General features: G+C 42.6%; 1 protein-coding gene across 1 annotated transcript; it reads left to right on the top strand.

The window, feature by feature from the left end:
* The first annotated feature begins 826 nt into the window (after window positions 1-826).
* On the top strand, window positions 827-7,989 carry LOC106605637 (CD276 antigen). The gene is made up of 5 exons (XM_082975449.1): window positions 827-891; window positions 1,087-1,118; window positions 5,850-6,209; window positions 6,297-6,572; window positions 7,321-7,989. The coding sequence occupies exons 1-5, from the start codon at window positions 860-862 to the stop codon at window positions 7,458-7,460; spliced, it is 840 nt and encodes a 279-aa protein (XP_082831575.1). The 5' UTR covers window positions 827-859; the 3' UTR covers window positions 7,461-7,989.
* The last annotated feature ends 2,939 nt before the right edge of the window (window positions 7,990-10,928 follow it).

Genomic DNA, 10,928 nt, shown 5'->3' on the forward strand with positions numbered 1-10,928 from the left:
TTGTGGCGTACAGCAGGTCAGCCACCAGGGGGAGACTCGTCGAGGCCTGGTGACAGATGGTGTATACATCACGAGGCGATGGCTCCATCTGCTGGACGTGCCAGGTCTCGACGGGCTCCCGTATAGTTGGGGACGGTTACAGAGGTAACAGGAGTGAGTGCAATTTTGATCCCGACAGGGTACAGCAAGACCAGAAGACGGTATCCCGGAGAGGGTCTCATGGGAGAGACCTATCATTTTCTTTTTGATTTATTATTTAAATAAACACCCTTGAAACCGAGCTAATCATACTGTGTCCGTGTCTGATCTGTGTAAACATCTTGACCAAACCCCCTGGTCTGCCACAACATGGAAATTACAATAAGAAAAGCAGAAGCCAAGGGACTAATAATAACAGTAGTAAAATACAAATGACAGCAAATGTGGGAAAGGGAAGATCCAGGAAAATGTAGGGAAACGGAGGTCCTCAGGTCGAGCGAAAAGGGTGGAAAGTGTAATAACAAGGCTGGGACTGGGACATACAAGGCTGAAACACATATTGAAATTGGTAGGAAAACATCCAACTGGGAAGTGTGATCACTTTCAGGAGGAGATGGAGACAGTGGAACATGTTCTATTTCAGTGCCAGCACTATGAGAGGGAAAGGGAGAGATTATTATTAGATTCAAGGAATAATGGTGTTGAAGAGACAAGTTTAATTGTACTGTTAAGGCAAACTTCACGTGATGTATTTCTTTGCATATTTCATTTCCTTAGGGAGACAAGATTAATGGATAGGATTTATACCTTTTCTGTCTCTGGTCCACACTCCAGTCCAGTTGGTGGCGGTAATGCACATTTAAAGTTTGCCATCCACACAATGTGCCGTACTTTGTTCCTTCTACACATGGGGTAAGTGCTAACATTTCATTAATTCACTCAAATGTTTAACAAAGTTTAGAAACTAAGGGGTGTATGTATAATTGGATCCCCGTTCTTAATAGGCTCTATAATGCATTATATAGGATAAAGAAAATGCAGGATAAAGTTAGTCCATGGATTATTAGAAGCAGAATTCAAAGGTATGTGTCTCTCTCTGTCTTTCAGGTTGCATGTGGTCTCTGTGCTGTTTATTATCAGTAAGTAAAAATTGAGTATTTTCATATGGTGTGTATGCACTAGTAGTAGGGCAAATATCAAACCTTTACAAATAGCTTTTTTAGTAATTCATAAATAAATGGGATCCCTCATCAATGATCACATGTGAACATTGATTAGTGCATTTTTGTGCAGCACTCAAATCAAAGTTTATTTGTCACGTGCGCCGAATACAACAGGTGTAGACCTTACAGTGAAATGCTTACTTACAGGCCCTAACCAACAGTGTAATTTTTAAGTAAAAAACTAGGTATTAGGTGAACAATAGATAAGTAAAGAAATAAAAACAACAGTAAAAAGACAGTCACTCAAGTCTGTTATTTGATTACTACATATTAAACACTATGTTTGATGAAAACAAATAATAAATGCCCAAAAAGCCCTATTTTGTTTTTAGATTGATGAAAAATAAAACTCTAGTATACCTTGATTAGATACATTTTCACCCCTCTGAGTCAATACATGTTAGAAACACCTTTGGCAGTGATTACAGCTGTGATTCTTCTTGGGTAGGTGTCATAAGAGTACATTTAAGTCAAAGCTGTAATTTGGCCACTCAGGAACATTCACTGTCTTCTTGGTAAGCAACTCCAGTTTAGATTTGGCTTTGTGTTGTAGGTTATAGTCCTGCTGAAAGGTGAATTCCTCTCCCAGTGTCTGGTGTGAAGCGGACTTAAGCAGGTTTTCCTGTAGGATTTTGCCTGTGCTTAGCTCCATCACGTTTATTTTCATCCTGAAAAACTCCCCAGTCTTTGCTGATGTCAAGCACACCCATACCATGCTTCTACATATATACATTGCTTGCTGTTTGGGGTTTTAGGCTGGGTTTCTGTATAGCACCCTGTGACATCTGCTGACGTTAAAAGGTCTTTATAAAAACATTTGATTGATGATGCAACCACCACCATGCTTGTAAGAAAGGAGGCAGTTACTCAGTGATATGTTGTATTTACCCCAAACATAAGGCTTTGCATTTAGGCCAAAAAGTGTATTCCTTTGCAGTGTTTTTTTTCTTCAGTATTACTTTAGTGTCTTGTTGCATACAGGATGCATGTTTTGGAATACTTTTATTCTGTATATTTGTATTCTTCTTTTCACGGACATCCATCAGCCGTTTCCTTCCTGTCCTGCAGCTCGGTTCAGAAGGACGACTGTATTTTTGATGTGTCTGGGTGGTTTAATACATCATCCACAGCATAATTATTAACTTGACCATACTTAAATATATATTCAATGTCTGATTTGTTATTGTTACCCATCTACCAATCACTACCCTTCTTTATGAGGCTTACGAAAAGCTCCCTGGTCTTTGTAGTTGAATCTGTGCTTGAAATGTAATACTTGACTGAGGGACCTTACAGATTTTCTATGTATTGTGTGTGGGACAGAGGAAGGGGTAGTCATTCAAAAATCATGTCAACCTCTATTTCATACAGTGAGTCCATATAACTTATGTGATTTGTTATGCCAAATTTGACTTCTGAACTAATTTAGGCTTGTCTAAACAAAGGGGTGAATATATATGCAATGACTATTCAAGTTATTACAGTTTTATTAATTTGGAAAAATGTGTAGAATTTTCTTTATACTTTGACATTATGGGATATTTTGTGTAGATCAATGACATTAATATAAATATATTTCAATTACACTTTGTATTGTAACAAAATGTGAAAACAATTGTGAAAATTGCGTATTTACCTGATTTATTTGAGTTTAATGGTTAACAATTAACATTTAACTAATAGCAAGACATTTCTGTCCTACTAATGCTGTGTTTTTATGGTCTCCACTCTAGTTCCCTGCAGCTAATCTGGGCGTATGGTCAGTAGAGATGGCTTGAGCTGACAAATGAGTTAAAAACTGCATTACATAGACAAGATGTGGTGGGTGTAACCGAGATAGAGGTAGCCTGGAAGAGTTTAGGACAATCCCTCATTGTCTCATAATCATCCTGGCATCTGGGAAACTAAGGGTGGGGTTAAGACAACAACCCTGTACAGATAATGACCGGATGAACCCAGAGTGGCTTATGATGCCCATAGGGGTGGAACCAGCCATGACTAAGCATTCTTAGTGTCAGCTATATAAAGAACTCTGCATTCTGTAAAGGTTAGTTAACTCGGTCCAACACTCAAGGGTGTTGGGTTGACCAGCCTCATTATTGCAATAATTCATCGATATTCAATAAAGATGATTGTTTGAAGAAATGACAAGGTCTCTCTCACACGATTAGAATATTCCACGGCAAGTTCAAGCGGGTGTAGACTTTCTATAGGACCTGTATGGATTATGTAATTTTATCCATTCCGCCCTTTCATGGTTAGACAGCAAAGAAGTAGAGATACAGTTGACGTCGAAAGTTTACATACACTTAGGTTGGAGTCATTAAAACTTGTTTTTCAACCACTCCACAAATTTCTTGTTAACAAACTATAATTTTGGCAAGTTGGTTAGGACATCTACTTTGTGCATGACACAAGTAATTTTTCCAACAATTGTTTACAGACAGATTATTTCACTTATAATTCACTGTATCACAATTCCAGTGGGTCAGAAGTTTACATACACAAAGTTGACTGTGCCTTTAAACAGCTTGGAAAATTCCAGAAAATTATGACATGTCTTTAGAAGCTTCTGATAGGCTAATTGACATAATTTGAGTCAATTGGAGGTGTACCTGTGGATGTATTTCAAGGCCTACCTTCAAACTCAGTGCCTCCTTGCTTGACATCATGGGAAAATCAAAAGAAATCAGCCAAGACCTCTGAAAAATAATTGTAGACCTCCACAAGTCTGGTTCATCCTTGGGAGCAATTTCCAAATGCCTGAAGGTACCACGTTCATCTGTACAAACAATAGTACGCAAGTATAAACACCATGGGACCATGCAGCCATCATACCGCTCAGGAAGGAGACGCGTTCTGTCTCCTAGAGATGAACGTACTTTGGTGCGAAAAGTGCAAATCAATCCCAGAACAAGAGCAAAGGACCTTGTGAAGATGCTGGAGGAACCAGGTACAAAAGTATCTATATCCACAGTAAAACGAGTCCTATATCGACATAACCTGAAAGGCCACTCAGCAAGGAAGAAGCCACTGCTCCAAAACCGGCATAAAAACACACAGACTATGGTTTGCAACTGCACATGGGGACAAAGATCATACTTTTTGGAGAAATGTCCTCTGGTCTGATGAAACAAAAATAGAACTGTTTGGCCATAATGACCATCATTATGTTTGGAGGAAAAAGGGGGATGCTTGCAAGCTGAAGAACCACATCCCAACCATGAAACACAGGGGTGGCAGCATCATGTTGTCGGGGTGATTTGCTGCAGGAGGGACTGGTGCACTTCACAAAATAGATGGCATCATGAGGAAAGAAAATTATGTGGATATATTGAAGCAACATCTCAAGACGTCAGTCAGGAAGTTAAAGCTTAGTTGCAAATGGGTCTTCCAAATGGACAATGACCCCAAGCATACTTCCAAAGTTGTGGCAAAATGGCTTAAGGACAACAAAGTCAGGTTATTGGAGTGGCCATTACAAAGCCCTAACCTCAATCCTATAGAACATTTGTGGGCAGAACTGAAAAAGCGTGTGTGAGCAAGGAGGCCTACAAACCTGACTCAGTTACACCAGCTCTGTCAGGAGGAATGGCCAAAAATTCACCCAACTTATTGTGGGAAGCTTGTGGAAGGCTTCCTGAAACGTTTGACCCAAGTTAAACAATTTAAAGGCAATGCTGCCAAATACTAATATAGTGTATGTAAACTTCTGACCCATTGGGAATGTGATGAAAGAAATAAAAGCTGAAATAAATAATTCTCTCTACTATTATTCTGACATTTCACATTGTTTAAATAAAGTGGTGATCCTAACTGGCCTAAGACAGGGAATTGTTACTAGGATTAAATGTCAGAAATTGTGAAAAACTGAGTTTAAATGTATTTGGCTAAGGTGTATATAAACTTCCGACTTCAACTGTACAATAACATTACATTACATTTACATTTAAGTCATTTAGCAGACGCTCTTATCCAGAGCGACTTACAAAATGGTGCATTCACCTTATGATATCCAGTGGAACAACCACTTTACAATAGTGCATCTAAATCTTTTAAGGGGGGGGGGGGGGGGGGGGGGGGGTTAGAAGGATTACTTTATCCTATCCTAGGTATTCCTTAAAGAGGTGGGGTTTCAGGTGTCTCCGGAAGGTGGTGATTGACTCCGCTGTCCTGGCGTCGTGAGGGAGCTTGTTCCACCATTGGGGTGCCAGAGCAGCGAACAGTTTTGACTGGGCTGAGCGGGAACTGTGCTTCCTCAGAGGTAGGGGGGCCAGCAGGCCAGTGGTGGATGAACGCAGTGCCCTTGTTTGGGTGTAGGGCCTGATCAGAGCCTGAAGGTATGGAGGTGCCGTTCCCTTCACAGCTCCGTAGGCAATCACCATGGTCTTGTAGCGGATGCGAGCTTCAACTGGAAGCCAGTGAAGCCAGTGGAGAGAGCGGAGGAGCGGGGTGACGTGAGAGAACTTGGGAAGGTTGAACACCAGACGGGCTGCGGCGTTCTGGATGAGTTGTAGGGGTTTAATGGCACAGGCAATGTGCCATAACACAACATGTTAGAACAATGCTTGATTTGCTGTAATTATTACCAATACCACTCTCTCTCCCACATCATCCTTCTCTCTTTCCACCTATTCCATATATCAGTGATATCATCAGTGGTAACTACAACCAGTCTACAACCCAGGGAAGTGGCAGCTCCGGGCAGTGACATCACCCTTAGCTGCTCTTTCCCTTCGTCTAAAAACCTGAACCTCAATAACCTGGTCGTCAACTGGCAGCGTGGAGAATCCGAGGTGGTCCACAGTTATTACCATGGGAGAGATCAGCTGGAAAGACAGAGTGTTGTTTACAAGGGACGAACTCATCTGTTTGAAGACCAGCTCACTGTGGGAAATGCCTCACTTAGACTGAGTGGTGTGCAGCTGAGTGACCAGGGCCCATACACCTGTGATGTGACAGATGAACAGGGAAGCACCCAGGAAAAGCTACAACTTTTAGTGGCAGGTAAGTTCCATTGTTGCTCCATCTATATTGTATAGTGTAAATAATGATAACTGCCCCTACAAAAGTATTTCTAATATTTCAAACCAGCCCCTTATGATGAGCCCAGGATATCCATCCAAGCCACTTGTGACGGCTTTGTTGTGACCTTCAGTGCCTCTCAGGGGTTCCCCCAGCCAGAGGTAGTGTGGAAAGGTGTGATGGGCAGTACCAACACCACTATGGAGTTAGACAGCAAGGGGCTCTATGAGCTGGAGAGTGAAGTGACCCTGAGGCTGAACAGCACTCTGACTGTTACAGCCGAGCTGCGACTGAGGGTGCTGGACCAGAGTTTCACCAAGTATCTCACACTCCACCCACCGCCAGGTAAAATATCAGGGTTCCAAGGTTTGTTCTTTGACTCAATGTTGTTTTCAGATCCTTTATTTAGAGTTCTTTTTACTATTGGATATTTTGGATTATTGATCATTCATGTGTTTTATTCTTCTGGTGCAGTCCATCGAGATGTGATACCATATTTGCACAAAATGTTTAGGGGAAGCTGAAGGTCTCAGAGAAGGTGATGTTATTGTGCGAAGCTAAGCTGCCTGCAGCTAGCTCCACCATCACATCTACCCCTCTTTGACCATGGCCTTCTCCAGAGCAAGCTGTGAGTGTGGTTTGTATTTCTATTTGTATTTATTAGGGATCCCCATTAGCTGCTGTCAAAGCAGCAGCAGCTACTCTTCCTGGTGTCCAACAAAATTAAGGCAGTTTATACAATTTTAAAAACATTACAATACATTCACAGATTTCACAACACACTGTGTGCCCTCAGGCCCCTACTCCACCACTACCACATATCTACAGTACTAACTGTGTGTGTGTGTGTGTGTGTGTGTGTGTGTGTGTGTGTGTGTGTGTGTGTGTGTGTGTGTGTGTGCGTGCGTGCGTGCGTGCGTGCGTGCGTGCGTGCGTGCGTGCGTGCGTGCGTGCGTGCGTGTCTGTGCCAATGTTTGTGTTGTTCACAATACCCTACTACAGTTCATAAAACACTAGTCAGATATAGAGGGAAATGTTGTCTATTTCAGTTACTGAGGTTGAGTGCTCCTTTCTTCTCTCCTCCCTTCCACAGTGTGCTGTGTAATGCCTGCTGAGCAGAGGAGCAGATTGTTGATGTATCCCCTGCTGCTAACGCTGCTGGGATTGGTGCTCCTGTTATCCTGGAAGAGGTCTGAGCAGGAGACCAAAAAGGATACGAAAACAGACGAATAGAATGGCCTTCAGTCCATGGTCACTCAACAGGCTTTATGCCAGAGCAACTATTATTGCTTGTTTACAGAGAAAACATAAAGGGAGGACAGCCTTTTATACTAATGTACATTTTAATTGAAAGTCATTTTGTAAAAGAACTACAATACATTATACACAAAGTTCAACACAATACAGTTGATGCTGTAGTGTCACAATACAGTTGACACACTCACTAAAGACAGACAATGGGAGATGCACACTACACCACTAGATGGTCATATGTACCTCTGCTCCAAATCTGGTTCCTCTTAAGGTTTGTTCCTTGTAGGGAGTTTTAGCTTACTGCTACTTGCTTAGGGATTCAGCCCAGGCCCAGGTAAATCACCTTTTATATCCGCAGTTGTCTTACTAGGCTTCATAAATGACATGTATTTATTGATTGAAATGATGGCAGCTATAGCGTCTAATGAAAATTGTTACGTGTGTTCCAGGCAATGTGTCATACTTTCCAGAATTTGTTATTTTTTAATAAAAGGAGATGAACCCCCAATTGTGATGTCTTTTTGCTAAATCTCTTTTACAGGAAAGAACTGGCATGTTGGCAGCATAACAGCAGTACAGGGAGAGTGTCATTTTCTCTTGTAACATTTCTTTATTTAGTAGGAACCCTTGGTCAAATAATGACATGAAACTGTATAGTTTTATTTCATTACACCCAGAGCAAATTGTTTTGTTTTGGTGTTCCAGTGGGATGCAGAGGGCGACATTGATCAAAGCCAGGGGATTTCTCATGTGCTTAGATTGCACAGGGGAGAATTCCAATTCATGTAGATGCACTGTGAGTAGCCTGGATTTGTTATCCACTGTAGCAGCAGGATCTACAGTACCCATCATCTAAAAAGCAAAAAGATAGTCCAACATAGCCTCCAACAGCTTCTCTATAGTTGACCAAGCTACCAGTTACTTTTCACTGGAAGAAGTTAAGCTACCCTAGCATTTCCCATGTATTATGTTTTGTTCATTTATCAAATTATTCACTTCCTGAACTTGCTTCCCGACTCCCAGAGCACATGTTACAAGGACCAAGTTTGGGGAACCCTAAGCCACACTTAAAGAGATTCTCCTGTACTTTTATATACTTTTTAACCAGTAGTTCTGAAAGTAGCACTCACAAGCTAAAAGTGGACCCCGATCATTGCGTACTACATCACAAATGTGCAGGTATGTGCACCATGTCATTGCTCTCTCTGCTGTGTCAACTGAGCCATGGGGCATCCCTGTAACCTCATTGGATAACGCTGGGCAGCCCTCTTGCTAGCTGTCACTGAAATGCGAGGGGCTAGAACTCGAATTGCTAAGGGGCTGGCCCACATGCGGGGATATGTAGGGAAAATGGCTCAGCTTCAAGAAAACAGTCACTTTCAAACTAGGGATTTCGTGGCTAATTGAAGTTAGTAAGTCTGCTCATTGATTATGCATGTATGAACTACACATTGACTGTCACACCCTGATCAGTTTCACCTGTCCTCGTTATTGTCTCCATCCCATCCAGGTGTCGATTGTTTTCCCCAGTGTATTTATCCCTGTTCTTCCAGTCTCTCTGTGCCAGTTCATCTTGTATGTTCCAAGTCAACCAGCGGTTTTCCCGTACTCCTGCCTTTGCTATTCTCTTTTTTCTAGTCCTCCCGGTTTTGACCCATGCCTGTTCTGGACTCTGTACCTGCCTGCCTGACCATTCTACCTGCCTTGACCACGAGCCTTTCTGCCACTCGGTACCTATTTGACCTTTTGCCTGTCCACGTCCATTCTCTTGCCTACTCCTTTTGGATTATTAAACATTGTAAGACTCCAACCATTTGCATCTGGGTCTCGCCTTGTGTCATGATATTGACACATCCAAAGCGGCAGGTTTAAAAAAAATACTTTCTTAGTCGCCAAAGTATCAGAGAAAGTCTTTAAGAAAAATATAGTTTACTTAACTAGTTACTTTGAAAAAGTAGTTCACTACATCAAAACTACCTCGTGAGTGAACAGGGGCTGTCTCAGGTTGATCTCCGTACAGATTTAGAAACAGTGAATGATGTAAGAGGAACAATAGTAGAGGCCTCAAGGCAGGTGATACCCACAGGTACAGGGCGGAGAAGGAGAAAGCCAGTTCCCTGGTGGACTGAAGAGTGCAGAGAAGCTGTAAAGAGTAGGTGTTCCTTTTGTCCAGGTGGGAAAGGACAGTGTGGAGTGCAATAGAGATTGCATCATCTGTGGATCTGCTGGGGCGGTATGCAAATTTGAGTGGGTCTAGGGTTTCTGGGATAATGGTGTTAATGTGAGCCATGACCAGCCTTTTAAAGCATTTCATGGCTACAGACGTGAGTGCTACGGGTCAGTAGTCATTTAGGCAGGTTACCTTGGTGTTCTTGGGCACAGGGACTATGGTGGTCTGCTTGAAACATGTTGGTATTACAGATTCGGTCAGGGACAGGTTGAAAATGTCAGTGAAGACACTTGCCAGTTGGTCCGCGCATGCTCGGAGTACACGTCCTGGTAATCCGCCTGGCCCTGTGAACTGTTTAAAGTTCTTACTTACTTCGGCTACGGAGAGCATGATCACACAGTCGTCCGGAACAGCTGGTGCTCTCATGCATGCTTCAGTGTTGCTTGCCTTGAAGCGAGCATTGAAGTTATTCAGCTCGTTTGGTAAGCTCGTGTCGCTGGGCAGCTCGCGGCTGTGCTTCCCTTTGTAGTCCATAACAGTTTGCAATCCCTGCCACATCCGACGAGCGGCAGAGCTGGTGTAGTACAATTCAATCTTGGTCCTGTATTGACGCTTTGCCTGTTTAATGGTTCGTCAGAGGGCATAGTGGGATTTCTTATAAGCATCTAGGTTAGAGCTGCCACTCCTTGAAACATACGGTAGCTGTGAGGACGACGTCATCGATGCACTTATTGATGAAATCAGGGAATGATGTGGTGTACACCTCAATGCCATCGGAAGAATCCCGGAACATATTCCAGTCTGTGCTGGCAAAACAGTCCTGTAGCTTAGCACCTGCGTTCTCTGACCACTTCTTTATTGACGAATCACTGGTACTTCCTGCTTTAGTTTTTGCTTGTAAACAGTAAAAGAAGATAGAGTTATGGTCAGATTGCCAAATGGAGGGCGAGGGAGATCTTTGTACGCATCTCTGTGTGTGGAGTAAAGGTGGTCTAGAGTTTTTTTGCCCCTCTGGTTGCACATTGAACATGCTGGTAGAAATTATGTAAAATGGATTTAAGTTTCCCTGCATTAAAGTCAACGGCCACTAGGAGCGCGCCTCTGGATGAGCATTTTACTGTTTGCTTATGGCCCTATACAGCTCGTTGAGTGTCGTCTTAGTGCCAGCATCGGTTTGTGGTGGTAAATAGACAGCCACGAAAAATATAGATGAAAACTCTTGGTAAATAGTGTATACACAATAGAGTTGCTGGCCATGCACTTGGCTGCAGAGTGGG

This window comes from Salmo salar, chromosome 05 (genome assembly GCF_965601325.2).
Source record: "Salmo salar chromosome 05, fSalSal1, whole genome shotgun sequence".
NCBI classification, from domain to species: Eukaryota; Metazoa; Chordata; class Actinopteri; order Salmoniformes; family Salmonidae; genus Salmo; species Salmo salar.

What these genes read in the sequence shown, in the direction of transcription:
- LOC106605637 (XM_082975449.1), top strand. Translation starts at nt 860, where the DNA reads ATGTGCCGTACTTTGTTCCTTCTACACATGGG. An exon ending in TTGTTCCTTCTACACATGGG is followed by an intron (nt 892 to 1,086) that starts GTAAGTGCTAAC and finishes TCTGTCTTTCAG; the next exon opens with GTTGCATGTGGTCTCTGTGC. An exon ending in CTCTGTGCTGTTTATTATCA is followed by an intron (nt 1,119 to 5,849) that starts GTAAGTAAAAAT and finishes TCCATATATCAG; the next exon opens with TGATATCATCAGTGGTAACT.